This window comes from Arvicanthis niloticus, chromosome X, assembly GCF_011762505.2.
Source record: "Arvicanthis niloticus isolate mArvNil1 chromosome X, mArvNil1.pat.X, whole genome shotgun sequence".
NCBI classification, from domain to species: domain Eukaryota; kingdom Metazoa; phylum Chordata; class Mammalia; order Rodentia; family Muridae; genus Arvicanthis; species Arvicanthis niloticus.
Window position 1 is genome coordinate 99543905 of NC_047679.1, and position 23123 is coordinate 99567027.

Genomic DNA, 23123 nt, shown 5'->3' on the forward strand with positions numbered 1-23123 from the left:
TCAGCTCTATCTGATGGCTGGCTCCCTGCTTAAGGATGCACAGAAAATGCAGCAGTAGGACCCGCATGACACATACATACATTCACACATGTATACATATGTGCATACATAGACACTAGCTCACATGTGCACATGTAAATACATATATATATATATATATATATATATATATATATATATATATTAACTCACAAATGCACACACATATACAGAAGTAAGCACCAAACACATACAAATGCACACAGATACACATACATACCAACACACAAATATGTACCAACACACATACACACAGTATGCACCAACACACACACACAAATGCACACCAACATACATGCACAAATGTATGAAAACAAACACACATACACACAAATACACACATGCACACACAAATATACAGCAACACACATTATAGTCAACACCCACACACATGCACACAAACGCACCAAACACAACAATCCAAAGACTCTTCTGCTCAAAAGGTCCATCTGTGACGTGGGATTTCATTGAACATTTAATTTCAGACCAGTCATATTTTAGTGATAGAGGTCTCAGGAAAGTATGTGTGCACCTGTTGCAAAGTCTCACTTACAGCTTGACACAGACACACACATATAGAATATCATCCCAATTTTAGCATATGTACTGTTGAATAAAATGTATGAACATATAAAGTATCATCCAAGTTTAGCATATGTCCCAAGAAAACAGCCGGCATCAGTTGTAGACACAGCACATTTCAAGGTTAGGCGAATACTAAGAGGTCATGCAGCAAAGCCTTCCTTACTCATGGGACAGTGAATGCTCCGGACACCTCTGTCCTATGACACCAAAATTTGAGCAGCTCCAGTGACAAGCTGCTTCCTAACCTGCAGAGGCACCTGATCTCTCTGATTTGTTTAACAAAACTCTTCCAAAAAGAAAATCTGTTAGCCCTGTAGTATTTTTGCTTTGGAGGCCACTGCCTTCCTTTCAGAACAAGGACTGTGCTTTCCCACATAGGAACTAAAAGTTCTGGCATTGGTTCCCAGCGGGGACTCTGAAATGCCTTCTTCCCTGTGTATTTCTGAAGTTCATTTTCACAGTCAGTCCTGCCTCTCCTAGATTGAACCACTCCACCTTGCTCACCAAGCAAACAAAAGTTGCTTGGAGGCCGAACCACTATGGGTCCACTGCGGTGCCATCATTCTGCTTGCCAAAAGCTATTTGAGGCAGCAGGTAAGTAAGCATTTACAGAGGCACATTGGGTTTCTGAGAGGTACCAACCTAGCAAAGGCAGAAATAGGCTCTAACTTAATAATCTGCTCATCACACACAGTAAGAGACACCCTGACTTATTCAAAGACACCGTGGGTGGTGCAGAGGATGAATAAGCATGATTCACTGCCACTCTGTCACCCGGGGCACGAAGAATAATAAAACCCAAAGAATTGTAGCCGCCTGAGTAGTAAATTAAGAGATCCAGGGCTCAGCTAGACTCTAGACATCAATGTTACCATGGCAATAAAGGGCCCCAGCGTTCAGCAGCTATTACAGAGCAGGCATCTAATAGGCTAGGCTATGTCACAGCCAAAGCCCAAGGGGCTAGCAAAGAAGACCAATTAGCATATCCATTCATTACAGGCCTCTGCACACTTCTTCTCTTAATTCCAATTAGTTGTTTGTTTGAACCAACATCTCTTGCCTGCATTATATTCATTGGTGCCTTTTAGCCAGTAGAAATAGGATTGAATTTCCACAAGGACTTCACAATTTCCCAAGCCTCCATTTATTTCCCCTGGGGTCTAGTCTTATATAGTCACAAACCCATGGCCTTCAGTCCCTCGAAATGAAAGCATCTCTTACTTTACAACTGTACTCGACAGATGGAAACTGCTTTGGAATGTGATGTGCTAAGGGATTTTCCTGGAACTCAGTGAAATAGGGATCTGGAGCCATAATCTGGACCATTTAGGTCAAGGAAACCCTCTGATCTTAGCCAGTGAGCCTGCTGGCTATGGCTACGGGCCATTACTCAGAGGCTAGCTGTTCGGGAGGGGGAACATTGGACACCAGGAACTGGGATGACACCATAAAAGTCAGGCAGTAACTATTCTAGTCTGAAGAACTGTCCTTCAAGGTCTGGCCTGAAGCCTGCCTATTCTAGAAACCCTCCCTTGATAGTCATGGTCACTACAATAGAAGAGAATTCTCCCTCTTCTATTCATTACAAGAAGTAGACCCTTTGTTAGGAAGTGTTTATGGGCAGCCTCAGGCCCTAATTTGGTCTGTCACTTCTCAGCTTGAATGACTTACCTCTGGAAGAGGAGCCAATGTTCTTAACCACTATGCCATCTCTCCAACTCTGACAGCTTGTCTTTAATCAGAGTTGAATGTGGACATATACTATACAGTTTGGGGTTTTTTGTTGTTGTTGTTGGTGGTGGTGGTGGTGGTGATGTTTTTTTCTGTTTTGGTTTGGTTTTTGTTTTTTTTTTGGGGGGGGTGGTTTTGACATCCTACAGGATATGGGTTTGTTTTCCCCTACCAGCAGTTGACACTACAGAAGGCAATCTGAACAGTAGTCAAAATGCATTGCAAATATATTAAGTATGTATTCATTACCCAGAATGCTATAGGATAAAAGATTCTGGAGAATGCAATATTTTGTCACTCCAAATCCTTTGTCTCTCTACTCTGATTCTTGAAAAGTAACTAAAATTATCATATTCTCTTTTGTTAAGATGTATTTTATTTTGTATATGCACTCAGGCAAAGTGAGTGTTGGTATTCATGGAGCCCGGAAGAGGGCATTGCTTTACCTGGAGCTGGGGTTACAGACAGTTGTGAGCAACCTGACATAGATATTGGGAACAGAAATCGGATCCTTGGCAAGAGCAGCACATGTTCTTACTGCTAGGCCATCCCTCCAATCTCCAGGAAGACAGGACCAGTGAATGGATCCTGCATTTAGTTTTGAGGCTTCCATAGGCCTAAGATTTCTCATATTCAACACCAGGGATAACACAAAGTAACAGAGTAGAGAAGTACAAGACACAGAACACGGCATCTGTCCAGTGCTAATCATTCCCAGAAATATAGCCTAATTTTATTGAAGTCCAAAAGGAGAAATGGATTTCTCCTTTCTGTACGTGGCTTCTTCTTTCTCTTAAAAATGGGGCAGTGGTATCCTAGAGAGGCTCTGTTGAGGAAGAGTCCTAATGAGTGACATTAAAATAAATGAAGTCTTTAAAACTGTTGTCATCAGAACAGCATAGACTTCAAATTATGATTAATTTTGCCTAGGTGATTATGCTGTTTACCTTGGTTATGCCAAGAACCTTAGTTTCTTCAATTTTCTCAGCCACCTGGATAGAATGGATTTCAAGGGAGGATCACAAACTCTACCGAGACCCTAGAGTGGTGGACCAAACAGACCCAAAGTGCTAGACAATGAATGTTTCTAGCAGTTTCTATTCATTTTCTTTTGCTGGATCCCATTTTGTCTTCAGGAGTTATATATGTCTGGGAAACTGACACTGCAAAGTTCTGGCTTGTTCCCTGCCCTGATGCTAAGGGATAAATATAGATCTCAACCACTACAGAAATTTGGCCAGGATTCCAAGGGTGTGTGTATGAGGGGCAGTGACGGATGGGGCCACTGTGACATGTGGCCTAGAAAAAGGCTTCTTTATATCGAAGACCCTCTTTGGGATAAGGAGGGTTAAAGCAGAAGCTTTTCATCTAAAATTAAAAAGGTATAATAGACATTTTCAGAAGTTCAGGATCCAGTAAGGAATATTTTATAGGTGGCTTAGAGAGTGTAGGGAGAAGAGGGTAGGGAGAGCAAAGGGAACCTTCCCTGACACCCTAGATCCTTTTGCATGAGATCAGCCTTACGAAAAAAGCAAGTTATTCTTGGCCATCTCCCCTCACCCTAACTCCCATCCACGCCCCACCCCCTTGCGCACGAGCGCGCGCGTGCACACACACACACACACACACACACACACACACACTGATATCCAACTCTTGATTGAGAAGAATATGACTTAAGATTTCCATTGAGCCCATCTTCTCTCGGGTCCTGGAGAAGGGCAAGGGGTGGAAAGGCACATGAAGGGGGCAGTGAATTGCTCATCCTCGTGACCCAGAATATCTCCCCCTCCCTGTAATGATGAGCTTGCTTTTCCAAAGGGCTTTCCTTTGATTCCAGGAAGGAGCCAACCAATGAGAGTGGAGCATGCTAGATTATTTTGGGGAAGGGCTCGTGCCAGCAAGGTTCACTTTTAGTAGGCGCCAAGTGTCCCCAGCAACCAGTGTCTCCTGTACCAGCAGAAGCTCCAGAACCCTGCCCTACTCGCCTGCCTCTGCGGCATCTTGGCCCACTGAACAGCCATGAGACGGCAACTCCGCTCCAGAAGGGCTCCGGCCTTTCCTTACGGTTATCGCTACAGACTTGTGAGTCTCAGGGAGCAGAATATTTTGCTGCCTTTTTTAATTGGTTGGGTTGGGTGCTGTGTAGACCTTGAATTATGGCTGACTTGTCCTGGCATAAACAGGAATAAACAAAGTTTTGGAAATCCTAGACTTCGGAAGAAGAGCAGTGACTCCCAGTAACTCAGGGCACTCTAAATTACTGAATGGAAGGAGGGCTCCTTTCTTCGCAGGGAAACAGAGATAAAGGAGTGGGAAGATACCAGGGAATTAGGAGCCTTCTGAAGCTTTATTGTAGGAGTCTAAAATATGAGCAGACTTTTGGAGTATGGGAGAAGAGGTTTCATTGCAAATTTGGTCAGGAGAAAGGGGAAAGAGAAGAGGAAATGAAAGGCGCTGTTTGCCCAGCTGTCTCAGTCCCTATGGGTGGTGGCTTTTAGGAACCAGCTGCTCTTTATCTAAGGCATAAATTTCAAACTATAGCTAAAGATCACAGAATCCTTGATAGGAACTAGAAGGAAGCTTAGACCTCACCTCTCCAGAACCCCTCGTCATGTTTGAAGAGACTGCTGGGTCACAGAGTGCCAGACTGACTTGCAAGTTAGTGGGGAATCCCAAGATGAGAATGGACATCTTGTTTCTAACTTGTGCTCTTTCCACTGTGTTTGCGGTATGCAACCCCTCGAAGCTCTGATGCACTGTCATGCCTTTCATCACCTGTCTGACAGCTCACTAAACACACACACACATGCTCATGCATGCACACAGGCACAAGCATGCACACATGCATCTACAACGAACACCCCTTCTGTATCACTGTTTACTTCCAAGTTCCTTTACAAACACTTTTATTTCAAACGTGTCTTCACATTTATTTTGCTTTAAACCATAAATGTGGGAATCTACAACACTCGCAGAATGATTATAAGATGAATCCCAAAGGAAGCAAAGCAGAAACCAATTTTCTTTACATATGACCACTTATGCACCTAGGGAATTAAGGGAAAACTGTCAAGAGTAAGCTGGAAAATAAAACCCACAATTCTTCTATCCTCATGTCAACAACTAAGGGAATTTCTTAGCACTCTGATGTAGAATCGTTCCTTTGATACCTGCAGGTTCTTTCCTCTCTTAAGACCAATCACAGTTTATGGAGTATATGTAGCTGTACCTTATTGGGCTTCTTTTCTATGTTGAATTGCTAAAATTGTTGTGTATAATTTCAACAATTTGTCCAGACGTTTGAATTTTAAGTGCCACGGGGGATCTTGCTCTTTATATTATCTGATCAAGTTAAAAATAAATCATTTGATGCAATTGTATGTGTAATTTTTTTCCTTTTAAATTAACATGCCATCCAGATGTTTGCAACGATATTACTCAGCGCAAGATACAAATTTATCCTTTGGGTCATACCGTTTGTTTGTATATTTGTTTATATGTTTATATATTTAGGTTGCTCAAAATGGAACTACTCTCTGTCCTTCAGGCTTCCCTTTTAGGGAAACATGAGGGCCCCAGCACACACCCACTACCATATCTGAGCATGCGCACACACACCATCACATGAGTGTGGTGCCACTTTAGGAAACTGACAGAAGCAGAACCTTGGAGATGCACGCCCTCATCACCAAAGCATTTCCTACTGGACCGTGTTAAATGATTGCATGGAAGTGCATTTTACACAGGATTTCGTTAACAAGGAGCCTTTGAGAAACGCCTGTGTGGCACAGTGTGACATTTCCTTGTCCCTAGATGCAGGGAGGAGGAAAGAAGCTATTTGAGGTTCCTGAAATAAGGCTCAGGTGGTAGGAATCTGTGACGTCGGGGGGGGGGGGGGAAGCTCCAAGAAGATTAATTCTTCCTGGGAGGATAAGACTTTAATGGCAGTCATTTTACTAAGATTATTTTGAGAGTACATATCTACAAATAAGATAAGGCTGAGGCCGTGTCCAGCTGCTTCCTCTGTAGAGAAGATGTGGAAGGCAGGCATGGGCAACAAAAGAAAATCATTTCAGAAATCTAAAGGGATTTGAAACCCTTCCTGATGAAATGTCACATTTCATATTCCATGAGAAATTGGTGCCTGGGTTTTCTGGAGATCATGTGGACTAGCCAATCTAGTATACATGATTTCTGAGGTTAACGATGGCAAAATCTGTGAGAATATTCCTCCAGAGTCCAGGCAGTAGCACTGATAGTATCCACTAACTACCTCATGGTGGGCTTCACACTGTGGATAGACAACAAAGTTCAAAACCTGGTTTGGGAGAAAAAACATATATACATAAGTACACACATAAGTAAAAGATTTAAGGGTGTGCATTAATCCATTTAACACTGAAGGATAGGCAAGGTTGATTTTCCTAAATCTTATACTGTGAATCCATGTCAAAGTCAGAAATCCCTGATTATAAGCACCTATCCTTTGGGAACACAGACGCTAAGACATCATCATGTTCATAAATCTGCTAAGCCACTTCTAGCCACTTGTGTCCAATGTGATGGAGGAGAAACTGTGCAGAGTATCAAGAGACACAAGTTCCGAGACTGTCAACTCTGTCATGGATTTGCTGTGTGGCTTTGGCCAGATCCTCTCCCCTCTCTGGAGCTCAGTTGGACAATCATATTTTGGAAGTCCCCGTAAGTTCTGATATGGTATGTGATATGGAGCTGTATGTTTGAACAAATTAGAGAACAATTCAAGGGCGCTCATTATCAAGAACTAGGGAGTTCTGGGAAGATTAAATGCAAAGAGCAGAGATTTGTCTGTAACATTTTTTCTGATTCCGAACAATCCAATTTTCTTAACTCTCTGATAGAGGCAGCATGCGTAGCTGAGTGCCCTCTAAGTGGCCTTTGAGGAATCAGGCAAGAAGGGGGCAGTACAGAGTCCATGGCCTCTAGCATTTGACACATCCAACCCCAACAGGTGCACCAGCCTTGACACTCTTCAGACTTGGACAGCACAGAGAAGGGAGGGTGGCCTGATTTTCTGCTGTTGCAGTGAGCCTTGGCAAACTCCCAAAGAACGATGTTGCAGCCCTCCAGGCTTTACCTCTGAGACATTTGAAATACCACTGGCGGCGTCTGGGTTTTTCGTTTTCTTTCTTTCTTCCTCTCTTTCTGCTTTGTTGAACTTTCTTAAAACAATTCAAATATTGCTGTCTCAAATCTCAAGTGCTAGTTGCGATAAATCAACAAATATATGCTGAGTACTTACTTTGTACACAACTTTTGTTTTTATATTTTTAGCTAATTTTTTTCTGCTTCCCTTTTCTATCTCGAACCCTCCTATCTACCTCCCTTTTACTCCCTGTCAAATTCATGGCCTCTCTTCCTTTAGTTGCATGCATATATATATATATATATATATATATATATATATATATATATATGTATAAATGCAATCTGCTCAGTCTGTTTAGTGTTACTTAGATATGTATGATTTCAGGACTGACCACTTGGCTTTGGATAACAAATTAAGCTGTGCCCAACTTTTTAAACTAGAGTGGGAAACAAAGGAAATATCTGTTGGGATCTCATCTCTCAGGGGGTTCTGTCCATCTAGCTTAAGGCAGGAAGCAGGAAATGAGTCCTTGTTTGTGTTGGGAAGGCAGTGGAAGTTTTGAGGAGGGGTACAGCAGTTGGCCTTTTCCTCCTGATGATCTGCCTGAGCCTATTTTTAGGCCCAACTTAGGATGGTGAGGTCAAGCAGCTGAAAGTGCACAGAGCATTAGGACAAAGCTGGCTCTGGCTGGGAAGTTACCATCATAGACATAAATTCCAAAGACTACTCAGTCCTTCAGTGTGAGCTCAGCTCACTCCTGATAGGTCAAAATTAAATGGGAGTTCAAGGCCCTGGACAGAGAATTGACATAAGATACCCGAGAGGAAGAACCTAATACCTGATGTTGAATTAAAAATAATCGTGATTCAAGATGAGCCACAGAAAGGATGCTCCCTCCAACAGAGGGGACAGAGAAAGAAAATCCGCCTCTTGCAACAATGGGTATTTTCCTGGGGATTTGAAAATTTGAAACACCTCCAAATACTGAGTTGTTGCCATTTATTTGGGTTTCTGGGATGTGCCACTGGGATCTTTTTTTTTTCACAGAGAGGTCTGTGTTTTGTCACCACTCTAGGATGATCAAGATGAAGTGAATCACAACTACTTAGCAGATGAAGAGGAGGAAGCAGAAGAGGAGGCTCAGGTGATGATGGCGCCTGGTCTGGAGGAAGAGGAAGAAGAGGAGGAAGGAAAAGAGGAGGAGCAAGAAAGGGAGGAAGAAGAAGGTCAGGGTCAGTCAACAGGCAATGCCTGGTGGCGGAAATTGCAGATCGTGAATGAATACCTGCGGGACCCGGAGAAAAGGATGTCTCTGGCCCGAACAGGTCAGAGTCGGAGTAAGTCCCATTCATCCCAATGCCCCAGTCTGGTGTCCTTGGCTTTTTGATGTGGTATCCAGAGCTCCTTGGCCGTACACTGGATAGGTTCGTTACAGACTCCTCTTAATATTTCACAGAAATACACCAATGGCTGGTGCCATCCTTGGACGGTGAACAGATCAGATTCATCAGAAAAGCCACTAAATAGATGGACAAGAGTGAATGTGTGACTCCAATCTACTAGTCTCCATACACAGTATAAAATAACACTGTGGATGAGTTGAAAGAGCACAGGGTTTGTTTTTCATGCCCAAGTCCCATCACTTTCTATGCATGTCACCATGGGCTCATCGTTTTCCCTCGTAGCCTCAGTTTCTCCACATGCCAAATTGGAAGATGGGGGACTCTGCTCTGCCACTCTAACATAATCAGCATAAGACTCTGAAAACCATAAGGTTGAAAGGAATGTGTAGAAGACTGGTTTTAGGATACAACACCAAAGCCCTGTTAACATGACCAAGGGTTTATAAAGCCTTGTTAGTTCACTTACCTGTGTTAGAGAAGGAGAGCCCAGAAGCCTATCCAGCTTCCGAGTGCTTTATAACTCCATGGTAGACACAGAAGAATTGCTTTTAAAACGATCATTGCTAGGGACTAAGGTTCAGTTTCCTTGTTGTTTGATCAATGATAAAATGGCTTAGCTCTTTCTTGTTGTATCACATGTTGCCCCCATTTCTACTTTACAAATTGTCCAGATCTCCCTTCCCAGGGTTCTACTCACTTCTTCAACTATTACTGTCGAGCCTTCTCCTCAGAAGATTTTGTGGGTAGTAAGATCCATGCTTGCCATGTTCTACACAGCCCAGAAAAAAAAAAAAAATGAAAGCAGCTGCTGATTCCTAACGAGGTTAATCCACAGGAGGGAATGTAAAAAACAAAACAAAAAACAAACAAAAACAGTGGATATCATGGATGAAGTACTAGTCCCCTGCTGCCAAGGGACTAGGTTGTTGAAGTTGATGGCCATTCCTTCCAAAGGCCCTTTTGGCTAAGAATTGTCAGGTTTTATAGTCAATGCTGCTAATTCAGCTCAGTTTGCATGAAACAGCCAGCTCTATTTCCTAGAATTAGGAATAGCAGGTGTTAGGATCTAAACAACACCCATCTCTCATTGCTCCTCCTCAGTTCCCAGCCCCACCCGTGCCCATCCCTGGAACTGGAACTAATATACCATTTAAGGGACATTCCAATTTGTTCTGGAAGCTGCAGACAAATGCTAGACACTCACTGGAGCTCCAGAGGGGTCACAGCTGTTTCTTCCTTGCCTAAAGAGGACTGGAAAACCAGGCCTTGTGACGTGCAAGCACAATTCTGGGAGGGGAGGAACCATACTTTTAACCCTTAAACAGCCATTGGAACTGCACCAGATATCATCTATCTCAATTGCTCTGATGAATGACAAGCCATGGGGCAGCAAAGAGGGATGGGGTAGGTAGGTATATGTACTTGGGAGAAGACACAGCCATGGGGATGCTTCACTGTAGGCTGCAGCCAGACCAGTGGTTCACAGGTCTTTGGCTAGCCCAGCAATTCACAAACCTGTTAGATTGTCTCAAGGTAAAGGCTGAATATTCATATGATGCTTACATCGTGAGATGCAGGAATTGCTGCCCTCTTATCTGACAGTTAAGTGACCACTTGAGCGTTTCCTAACCCTGCTCCAATCTGGACATCAGCATGTGTCCAGATTGGACACAGATTATTCACCCAGAGTGTTAATATGGTCTTCTTTTTTTCCCTTGTTAGATGGGCAATGCCAATTTTTAGGAAATATATGTTTTCATTTTCTTGTCAGAATGCCTCACTAGTTTCATGGATTTGAACAATGAACAAGGCCTTCCCTGAGTTGGAAGGCCTCAAGAGATTGGCTGCTTTGTTGGATGAAGAGTTGGGAGCCTGAGCCTGGGTGGGGGTTATTCAGGACAGAAGCCTAGAGAAGGGCCCAAGGTAAAACTATCTATCTGGGGCAGGAAGGACTCCAGAGATTGATGAGTTTAAATGAGCTGGTGTCTGAGGAGAGGTGAGATACTAGGCTATCACAGTGTCAAAGCCACCTTTCCCCACGTGGGGCCAAGGGGACTCATTACTGGTGCCATTTCTATCTACATTTGTATGGCCCACACATCTTAAGGAGGAAAGAAGGTATTGCCAAGGAAATTAACCTATGTTACACTGATTCCCCTTTGTGCATGAAACTGGATCTCTTTGCCCCCTAGAATGGTTCTAGGCTGTCTATCCATTCCCAGGATGGGAATAGGAGTAGAGAAAAGGAGGCAGAAACACAGGACATATCCCTTTAGAATAGTTAGTGGGCAACAGGCAAGAACCACAAGCCACAGGCATGGTTGCTTCTTCTCTAGGGACTCTAACTAAATCAATGTGTCCATGCTCCACTTCTACTTTTAGTTCATCTTATACAAACATAAAGGATCAGTTCCATTTGCAGCTAGATTACTACAGTCAATCTCTCTCCCTGCTCCCCCAATTTTATTTGGTTCATGGTTCAATTTAAAAATTAACATTTGAACTCTTTTGGGGGTACAGCAAAGTTGTGTGGTTTATCCTAGGTTCTGGTTCATGATTCAGTTCAAATATGTAGTTCCAACATTATGTCACCCCTATGAGTAAAGCCAAATATGTTTGCCTGAGAGGTCTCCACAAAGGACTGGGAAGAGAGCTTCTGGGCAGCTATCTCGTGCTCATTTGCCTCATCATGTGCTCTGTAGTCCTGGGACAAACATAATCCCAATATAACCCACAGAAGGGCAATTCACACAACTGTGCATCTGAGCCTATAGCAATAATAACAATATTAAGAATAGCAATAATGATGGATGCCATTTATAGAGCACTTAGGATCTGCCAGGCTCTGTGCCATAGTGTTGATATGCATTATTTAATGTTTATTTAATATAGCAAGTACTATGCTACTGTCCTTGTTTACCAGATGAGGACACCAAGGCCTAGAGTGGCAAACATCATGTCCAAGGTTAAACAGCTAGAAGTGGTAGGATCAGAATAAGAATATAAAAAGAGGGAATTTCATATATTGCCAGGGATGCAGATAAATATATGTTATAGATTCTACAGCTTTCCCAAGTTCATATACAGCAAGTGTCAGTGATTATCATTTCTCCTACTGTCTTTCCCATCCTTCATTAGTGTTCCCTTTAGAAAGAGCCACTTAAACTTTACTAAAGATGAATAAGATTTGACATGAGTAGGCAAGCATAAGCCTTGATTAGCAGGAAGTCCGGTGGAAATGAGTCAAAGGTTTGAATTCTAGACCATGTGAGGAAAACTGCTGCTTTCACCTCTTGCAAATATCTCTAATCACTTAAACCAAGTGGCTAGGTCTCTTCAAGACATCTGCCATAATGAATAGTGATCTACATTCAGGACATCAGCCGTGGGCTGCCCAGAAGACTCCTAAGCAATTTCCCCTCTGCTCTGTGTCGAAGCCCTATAATCTTGTTCATAGTCATCATGTGCTCATCGAGATTTTCTATTGGAGATACTGGGAAGAAAAACTGCACTCAGACCCCCTGACAGTCACCAATTCCAGACTGAATAAGCAAGGAGATTCTGAATCTGCCTGAGTTGATTCTGGTTTGTGAGTTTAGTGGGGAGGTGGGGCTTCTTGGCAAGCACTGACCACTGTCATCTTCAATTGCTCTACAGGTCTTATTTTAGTCATTTACTTCTTCTTCTATGCCTCCCTGGCTGCTGTGATCACCCTATTCATATACATGCTGTTCCTAGCTATCAGTCCTTACATGCCGACCTTCACTGAGCAGGTGAAACCTCCTGGTGAGTGTGCCCAAATGCCCTGCATTGTCAGAACTCTGGGCTGAAATCCGTTTGCACACCATGTTCAGCCTCAATTAACTTTGGCTCTTCCTGGTAATGACTTACAGATTCAATTATTAAGAGGAAAGGTGAAATGATACTTGGCAAATTATGGTCCTTTTCATTTTGATTGCCTGGGAGGGGATGGTGCCATGGGAATTTATATAAAAACTAACCAAGATCGGGTTAATATATCCAAGACCTGTTTTCATTGGCAGGAGTTATGATCAGACCCTTCGCTCATAGCCTTAACTTCAACTTCAACGTTTCCGAACCTGAAACTTGGCAGCGTTATGTGATTAGCCTAAATGGCTTTCTCCAGGGTAAGTTCCCCTGGGGAGTGGAAAGCTCTTTAGAAAAGTAGTGGGTGGGAATCCAAAAGTCAAAATCCATGGGGCCCGGAAATCTGATTAAGTCCCCCCTACCTGTGTTGTTTTGCATACCTGCCAGCACCCTTTATAAAATTATATTTAAAAATGCTCTGATTGTGTGTTGCCCACTGTGAGCTCTTTAAGGCAAAGAACTTGTTTTCTCTTCATGAACACCCTACAGCACCTAGTTAAACGCTGAGCACATCCAAGTGATCATCTTTATTAGTGTTTTCTTATAAAAGATCACTCTGGGGGAGATAATAGTGAGGAAAGGAGGATGTTCTCCAAGAGCAACATACTCCAAGAGCAACATCCCGCCTCCCATACTTTCCCCAAAAGAGAATCCTGAGTATTAGCTATCGTGAGAGAAAATGTCTTTTTGTAACAGCAACTTAGAAAAGAGTCAGAGGACTAGATCTCTGACTAGCATGTTGATCTCAAATATTTCAAGAATTCCTTTATCTGTATGTAGTGTTAGCAGGTACACTTTCAGCAACAAATGAATGGCTTGTGCTTCACTCTGTGAGAGCTAAGGCAGTAGTAGTTTGGGGAAGACTGTAAAAGCTTTAGGAAAGAGAGCAACTCTGAAGAAAGTGAGTCACTGGGAGTAATCCTTGAGGTGTTATAGACAGACCTCACTTCTGTTCATTCTGGGGTATGGATGCAGTGTGGCTATCCAGCTTTCTGCTCCTCCCACTGTGCCTTTCCTGTTTCCGCATATTCTCAAGCATGATGGACTGTCTCCCTCTAGAATTGTAAGCCAAAATAAACCCTTTCCCCCTTAATTTGCTTCTTCCAGGGTATTCTATCACAGCTACAGAAAAGTAACTAAGAACCTCAACTTGGAAATGATAGCACATGCCTGTAAAACCAACATTTATGAGTTTGAGGTAGGAGGATAACTTGGACTCAGGAGTTCAAGACCAGCCCTTGCTATTTAGGGAGATAACCACCTGTAGATAGATAGATAGATAGATAGATAGATAGATAGATAGATAGATAGATAGATTACCCTCTTGAAGTTTGTATTGCTGCAGCTAAATTTTGTGAATAGGGAAACTTAGCTAGAATGCTTTGGATGGCCTGGCCTGGCTGAAATGAGGGTTGGATGGTGGGGTGAAGATAGGTAGTAGAATGCACACTGATTTAGGGGAACCGTCTCTTAACATGAGCCAGGAAGTCTTATTAACTTTTTGTCATTCAACTTTCACCAGGCATAATAGAATTCTTTATCCTCAGTTTTGAAATGAGAGAACTGAGGCTCAGAAAAGAGGGAGCAGCTTGATCCCCATCTCCTAGCAGCAGAGTCAGTTTAGGAGTGCGCATGCTTCAGTGCTGTTTGTTACTCAAAAGTGTTAGCCTGGGGGCTGCAGCACAGGCGGCACACAGGTGTTGGTAGAGCCTCAGACTGCTCATACCCCATAGCTCTGGACTCGGTCTCCATTTACATGGTTTTCAGATGATTTGTATGAACTTTTAAGCTTGAGAAATGTCTTGTGTCCTAACTCTGCTGTTGCCATTTGCCATTTAAGCGGATGTTACAAATTCAGCTTTGAAAAGGAAAGGGGGGGCGCATGGGACAGGGGTGTTCTAGGGAGGGGAAATGTGGAAAGGGGATGGCATCTTAAATGTAAATAAAATATAAAATAAAATTTAAAAAAAATAAATAAAAACCAAAAAAAAAAAAAAAGAAAGAAATTCAGCTTTGTGCTTGTAAGACTCACTGTCATTCAGGTTAAACTGAGCTTCAGAGCCTGCACCTGTAGAATGACAGAGCTGAGTTCTTTCTGATCCATGTAGTTCTATTTTGGGCTGCAAAAGTATTTTTGGGCATCTTAGTCAGCATAGTGTCTTTCTGTAAAAAAGAAAGAAAGAAAGAAAGAAAGAAATAATGCTTGTGAGCTATTTCAAGTATGCATGTTGTCAGAATCTCTGCTGAGGAAATCCCTGCAATGAGATAGTAGATGGGGAAATACCAATTTTGACCTGATGATGAAGGCAGGGAACAGCAGGAAGGCATTGGGTTACTTCTACAGAGTAAGTAATATGTGACTGAGGAGGTGGCTCAGCAGTTGCTGAGCACTTGCCACTTACCAAGCAAGCAAGAAGACCAGAGGTAGGATCTCCAGAAGCCACATAAATGCTGTATGGATATGGTAGACAACCCATAACCCCAGCCTCAGAAGGCAGACTTGGAAGACTGACTAGTGAGACTAGCCATATTGTTGAACTCTGTGTTATATTGAGATGTCCTTGCCTCAATCAATAAGTGTTCCAGGAAGAATCCCAGCATCAATCCTGGGCCTCCACATGACCATGTGCAATGGGTGTACCCACACACCATATACATAATCCATACACATGAAAGGAAGAAAGAATAGCAGATATGTCCTTCTCAAAAATAACAGCATCTGAAATAGACATTCCAGAGCATCAGTTTCACTCCCAGGAGGATGGGATGTTGCAGTAAATGCCATGCCCATGTCACATTCTTAATGGAACTGCCTCAAGAAAAAATGCTGACTATTTGAGTGAAGTTTATATTTTAAAAGTTATGACTTGAGCATACTTCTTAGTCCTTAAAAACATTAAAAGAAATCCTTGAACTAAATGTAGTCATGTCAAAATAAAAATTAAAATGCTGTCATGCTTGGTGTACACCTAAAATTTTCTGGGCTGGGAGCAGCATAAGGGCACAGCATTTTCCTACTATGTTGTTTCATCCCCAGCACTACAAGCAAAATTCCCATTGGAGGAAGGAGATAAAGACAAAATGGTATCTATGTGTGAAAATACTATAAAGAAACCTATTTTTTTTTTGTATACTAACTTAAATGCAATTAAATATTCAAAAGTCAAAGAATTTAAAAAAAATAAAACTACCAATTATATAACAATAACATTATATCCAAGTCACAACCTGTCGAGATGTGGATCTCACAGTATTTTTTGAGTTTTACCTCCAGTGGGTCATAGGTATACAATCTTTTCTGGAAAAAAAAATGAGTAACTTTGCACATGACTGCATGTCTGGGTCTAAGAGTTCCATTATTTAGACTGATGCAGTAAATCTCCAAAGCCCAGTTTTATGGAATCCAATGGCTTGAAGAGTGAACACACAAATAGTCCCAGTTCTCTCTGAGATGTGCAGCTGAAACAAAAGCCCCGTTTCTCTGCCTGAGATGTGTACTTGGAACAAATGTTAAACTCCATCTAATATAAAAGGATGTGAACACAAAATATTTCAGACTTAATTAGAGAAGACCTCACCCCTCACTCTCTCAGTGGAGACTCTATGGTTGTCATAAGTTTCTATCTCCAATGCAAACTTCTCTTTTTCTGAGATACTTTGGACTTATGTTCTTTTATATTAGAGTTTGAAGAGTTGTTGGGGTTTTCCCTCCTCCTTGCCCCTCTTCTCTTCTCACTTCCTTTTATATTCTTTCTGTTCCCCTAACACAGCTGTCTGTCCTTGACTTCAAAGGGATATATTTCCCAAGTTGAACTTAAGGAATTTTAACCTATGAATTCAGCTTCCTAACATGTACTATGCCTTGATATGATACAGCCCTTCTTCCAAAAATCTACTGATACGTGTCAATTCCTTTCTCACAATAGAAGGGATGGTTACCCCAACTTTAGTGTCTGCCATATTCCAAAAGAAATGATGGGAAATAGAGAAAAGGTATAAAATTATCAACCTATGACTCTGACATGAACACTTGAAAGTTCTGAGAGAATGAGAAGCAAGGAATTATATCATCGGGTGGGCTGAGGTGATTACACAAGAAGGCTTCATAGAGCAGTGGTTCTTGACCTGTGGGTCACAACCCTGTTGGGGGGGGTCAAAGGACCCCTTAACATGGGCCACATAAGACTGTAGGGAAACACAGATATTTACATTATAATTCATAACAGCAAAATTACAATTATGAAGTAGCAACAAAAGTAAATTTATAGTTGAGGATCACCAAAACATGAGGAACTGTATTCAAAGGGTTGTGGCATTGGGAAGGTTAAGAACCAAGACTATGTTTCATGAATCATTTCTATAGTTCATTAAGAACCACTGTCCTAAAGGGATGCTACTAGGAATATTTCTTGGTTACCCAGTAACAGTCCACAGGGATTAAGGTAGAACAGGTGAACTTTTGAAGTAGTACAAGCATACATGAGGCAAAGAAATTATAAAAAAACCACTGAAAGCATGGGCTTCTCTTAGCTCCTCTCTAACATAACCCCTATGCTGCAGGCTATAATGACAGTCTTCAAGAGGAAATGAATATAGATTGTCCTCCGGGTCAGTACTTCATCCAAGATGGAGATGAAGATGAGGACAAGAAGGCCTGTCAATTTAAGCGTTCCTTCCTGAAGAATTGCTCTGGGCTGGAGGACCCCACTTTTGGATACTCTACTGGACAGCCTTGCATCCTCCTCAAGATGAACCGGGTATTTTAGCCCTTGGGATCTGTTGGTGATACTAGATGAGCAGAGTTGGAGAGTGCATAAACCACATTTATGTTGGACTCTGGTATTCACACACTGCAGGTTTGGCCATTTTTATCCACAGCATCAAAAATGCAAACAACCAGACAAATTGACCAGTTCATCTTTCCTGAACATTTCCTAGCATCATTCTTCTTTCCCATGCCCAAACCTGCCCCTTGAGGGCCACTAGTTGAATGTAATGAAGTATGTCTCTAATCTCAGCACTTAGGAGGCAAAGGCAGGAGGATCTCAAGATCCAGGCCAGACCCTATCTCAAAAATAAAATGAGAGCTCTGAGAGGTTTGAAACACAGAGCTGATATAGGAATATAGTGGAGAGCAATTCTATGTTCTCATATCATTTAAAAATGTTCGAGGCTAGAGAGATGGCTCAGTGGTTAAGAGTACTGGCTGCTCTTTCAGAGGACCTGGGTCTGATTCTCAGCATCCACATGACAGCTCACAACTGTCAGTAACTCCAGTCTCAAAAGATCTAATGCCCTCTTCTGGCCTCTGCAGGCATCAGGCATGTACAAGATATACACACATACATGTAAGTCCAACATCCATACACATAAATTAATAATTAATTTTTAATGCATCTGTTTTTGATCATGCCTTCCTTAGGGAGTGGCAGATACACTCTTATTGAAAGTGGAAAGTTCTTTACATCCTGTTGGTGGCTTTGCAGCTTTTTTTCTGTGTATGGACCTGAGATACAAATGTGTCAGTAAGTAAACTGAGCTATGCAACTTTGAAGTTGTTTGTAACATTTCTGAAAAGGAGCATGGTTGAAATTTATATGTGAGGAGTGGTGACCAAAAGCAGGGAGAAAAATATCCATTTTTGCTATGAAACCTGTTTTTTAAAGTATATTAATAAATAAAGCACTGGGTTTTTTTTCCTTTCCTTTTCTTTCCTTTCATTTTCTTTTCTTTTCTTGTTTTTCACTAGATTGTAGGCTTTCGTCCTGAGTTTGGAGATCCTGTGAAGGTGTCCTGCAAAGTTCAGGTAAACTATCCTTTTGAGTAGGTATTATCTCAGATAAACAGAGAGTTCATCTGTTCCAAGAACTTCTACAAGGGTCTGAATAGGGGGAGCTTTAGTGTTTTTCATAATTATGCCTCATTTTAATGAATTTAGGACTTCCTACTTCCAAAAAATATGGCGTGTGTGTGTGTGTGTGTGTGTGTGTGTGTGTGTGTGTGCATGCGCACGCGCCATTTACACCTGTGAAAGCCAGAGACTGAACCTCAGCTAGGGGCCTCAGCCAGGAACAACGCTGTGCCAAAACATTAATTGGGATTCTATTTACACTTTTGCTTTTAGCTTTAATGGCTTGTTTCTTTGAACTAAACAAGCAGCTTTCATTAGAGTCATTAGTCCCTGATTTTAAAACTGAATTTCACATTTTACAGCAATGACCAGTGGCACTGGATGTTGCAATAACAAATGACTACAAGGGAAGTGTAAACAGAAGTCCATTAATATGCTAATTAACTGTCCTTCAAGGGACCATTAACTCCTATCTCATCTTCACCAATTGGCTCCTTTGTAGGCAAAAGCCCTTGCTCTTGGCATTGCTTCTTAAACAGGCAGTAGCTCCCTTCTGTTCAGTGACATCATCTCTACCCTCTAGCCTTGGACAATTGTCTTGCAAACATTGCAAAAACAGTCTTTGTCATGACTAGGAATAAAGCAGACAACTCTAATCTTCAGACCAGAAAATAGAAAAAGTACTTGTTAAGCCAGTTTCACACACTCAGCAAGTGTTTATTGATCACTTATTATGTACTAGGTATTTGACTAGCTGCTGGAGCTATCAGGGTAAACATAACTGTGAAATCGGGGCCAAGAAATATTAACAGGCACAATGAAAGGTACTATGGAGACACAGAAGAGAGAAAGGTCAGTTCCGTGTGGGAAGTGGTAATAAGGAAGATGAGCTTCATAAGGTCAGGAACTATTTGCCAGCCGAACAAGGTGGGAAAAGCATCCATTCTGTTCAGATGGACGTGTGTGTGCATAAAGTCACATGTGGAATATGACTACAAACTAATGGAATTGATCCCACAGGCCCTCATTAAAGATAAATTCGTTCGTTTTTTAATATATGAATAAATCATAAAGACCAATGCAGTCTAAAGTAGCAGCAAGTGCTATGCCACTGAGCCACATCCCTAGCTCTTAATCTAACATATTAATTGGGCTAGCTTCTATTTGCATTTCCCTAATGTAAGCTGTTCATTTTCCAAGTTATTATATACTGAACCTTACTGAGAATGATTCTTTTTAAAAAAAAATAGAAACATTAACACACTCTATACTTTTTTTTAATAATCAATACTGGTCAAATCCACACCTACTTTGTAGCAATCAAGCAGGATAGGTTAATAACCAGAATGAACTATAGGATGCTCAATTTTTACCAAAAAGAATTATACTATATTGGATATAGTATATTGACAGAAGTGATCCCATGGCCCTAATGAGTAATTGGCTAGTAGAGATGCATTCTTTGTCCACTTGAGCCTCCAAACCTCTCCTATTTATAACAGCCATAGCTCACGAGCGCTCTATTACCTGGTGTGATGTGATAAGGGTAGCCCTGTTTAATCAGTCCCATTACTTGGTTCCTCTTGTTTACTCTCTGAATCCTTGTACAGTAATTAGGCTATACAGAGAATGTGGACAGAAACATGAGTTTGGGTAAGCTCACTACAGACTGTATGGCTATCTATCAGGTTCCTGTGTGCCTGATCTGAGTTCCAATAGAAGTGAACCTCCAGTGAAGACTTAGGTAATGTTTTCTAATTTATACCTGCCTCAGCTCCAAAATCCAAGACAGGGTACCATGCTGTAATTCTTTGGAGATAAGCTGCAATCATTGGCTCTTTCTAGAACAATGCCAAGTACTCAGAAAGGCATAGTCACACCCTAGAAATTCTCCTCTGAAGACAAGTCAGAGTTGAGCTCTGCCCAATTTTAATTTTAGGTTTGGGACAATTGATTGAGAGTCACACAGTGATTTTACCTGAGCACAAAGTTCCTTTAGGCTTAACTGTAACCCAACATCCCACATACATCTGCTTTTGCTTACAGAAAGGTGATGAAAATGACATTCGATCCATCAATTACTACCCAGAGTCGGCTTCTTTTGACCTCCGCTACTACCCTTACTATGGCAAACTGACTCACGTAAGCTGTATCCTTCCTTCTCCTTTGTCACAAAGGGCTCAAAGACAAAGAAAGGGCTGCCTGGGATTTGAGAGCATTAGGGAATGGTGGTAGTAACAGATGAGTAACTGTAAACTATAATGGGATTGGGGGCAGGGGCAGCTCCCTCCACACAGTTCTAACAGCCACAAATCTTTCCAAATCTGAAAGACTGTCTTATCTAGTCTCATCTAAGCACTTCAGTCTCCAGATGAGAAAACTGGAGCTCAGGACGGGGAAGAGACTTACCTAAAGTTACACAGTTAATTAGTGGCAAAGCCAGGAAGACACAGATATTAGCAGTGTATTTAATGTTCAAGTAATAACACTTTCCTGTTTCTCCCATTACACACCATGGGCCACCACAGGCTTCATGTCCAGTATGGCATCTTGATGTATACTAGTTCTGATTTTGATTTATAGTCTGCTATCCATAAAAACCAAATCATTCTGAGTCAGAATTGGTTTCCCCCAGAGGATAATCAGACATCTTGACACAGACTTAAAAGCAAGTCATACAATTTCTTCAAAGTAGGGAAAGCATGTTGATTGCTGTGGGGTCATTTGGGATTTGGCATCATGAAATCTGCACAGTTCCCTTTGCCAATGCTATCCTAACTTGCCTTGAGTATATGATCACAACCCCCACCCCATCCTTGCTGCCCACTTGACCCATTTAGAATTCATTACTCTCGCACCTACAGGTTAACTACACCTCCCCGCTGGTGGCAATGCATTTTACAGACGTGGTGAAGAACCAAGCAGTGCCTGTACAGTGCCAGCTGAAGGGCAAAGGCATTGTAAATGATGTCATCAATGATCGATTTGTTGGGAGGATAATCTTTACCCTAAACATAGAAACCTAGGAACTCCAGGGGGCTACTCCCACCAGCTCTGATTCTGATTATGTTCTATTTTGTGTTATCCTTGGTAGCCCCTCAATTCCTTTTTTTTTTTCAGTTAAGACATAGCCAGATGGACGCCTAAGACAGCAGATCATCTTTCCTTGCCTTTGACATGTGTATGAAGTGATATTGTGGGACCTGCTTGGTTTTTTAAGGTCATCATCTCTCTTGATGACAAATATGACTATATTAATTTCCTTTCCTTCACTTCAAATTCAGACCTATTCTTGCTGCTAGAAGTCTTGCTATATACAAAAACAGTATCTGATAACATTCACCATGGTCAGAAGAATGTTCTATCATGTTTTCTAAAAATATGTTGATTTTAGAGGTGATACTATTCCCAGACAGGTGAATAATCTAACCAACCCATACACACCTTTAAAACTGTCTGTCAAGGTCTTTCCTTAGAAACCAACATCAGACCAACCCAGTCTACTACTCTCTCTACAGAACTTTATATCTGGGGTGGGGGTTGAAAATTTGGCTGTCTCCCATAGGTGACTCAATACTGATTCAACGACTATTATTTTCAGCCAGGACAGCAGGACAGCAAGCAATGCTGACAGGTTATTGATCTGGGCTAGAGAAGAAGACCTTCTGTGATACTTTTTGTGGGGAGAGTTAGATCCTAGTGTAAGTGAGAAGAACTGTTAACACAGGGTGTGCTTGATTGTTGAGTGCTCTGTAGTTTAATTATCCAAAGGCAAACAGGATTTCTCCACTCCAGGCAGAAGAGAAAACATGAAAAATCTTCTTTGGTCAAATCTTCTTAGCCCATATGCTTTACAGTTGTGTGGTTTTCAGAGATCAGAAGGGATGGGTACCTTGAACCCACCCCCACCCCCAGCTACAACCTTGGGGATTGAAGTTAGGGTTCTCCAGCTAAAACATGGCAAGACAGAAAGCTTCTGTCAGGCCTCCCTGAAGCCAGTGCTCATTAGCCAGTTTTGCATCTACTTTGAAAAAAAATCATGAGGCAGATGTTTATCCAGTTTGTGGATCAGCCAACTTGCTTTGTTTTTATCTTTGGCCATGTGATCATTCCAATAGCTTCTTAACACCTCCACCAGAGGGAGGGCTGGGACAAAAAGAGGAGGCAAGCATTACAGACTAGCATCCTGTCTCAGGGTCCAAAGCAAGCTTAAATTCCACTTACAAGGCTGCAGAGTCTGAATCTACTCTATAATGTTTAGTTTCTCCCAAAACGGGGAACTGGAAGACTGATGGGGAAAAACAAGTGAAACTTGGCTATAATATAGGGTGACAAGAGACCTAAAAATAGTACATGGAAATGCTATGGGAAACATGAGGCACAATGACTCTCTCCAGCTGAGAAAGTAGCAGAGGAACTTACACATTCGAAGCCATAAACATGAAGACATCATGTGTTTTGGTAATTCTGAACAGTTCACATGAGAGCTCAGAGG

General features: G+C 41.8%; 1 protein-coding gene across 1 annotated transcript; it reads left to right on the forward strand.

Annotated features, from left to right (window-relative positions):
- The first annotated feature begins 4287 nt into the window (after positions 1-4287).
- Positions 4288-21918, forward strand: Atp1b4 (ATPase Na+/K+ transporting family member beta 4). The gene is made up of 8 exons (XM_034485585.2): positions 4288-4440; positions 8562-8811; positions 12547-12675; positions 12933-13037; positions 17338-17534; positions 18527-18583; positions 20675-20770; positions 21493-21918. Exons 1-8 carry the CDS (start codon positions 4378-4380, stop codon positions 21652-21654), a joined length of 1059 nt encoding a protein of 352 aa, XP_034341476.1. The 5' UTR covers positions 4288-4377; the 3' UTR covers positions 21655-21918.
- Positions 21919-23123: the final 1205 nt, after the last annotated feature.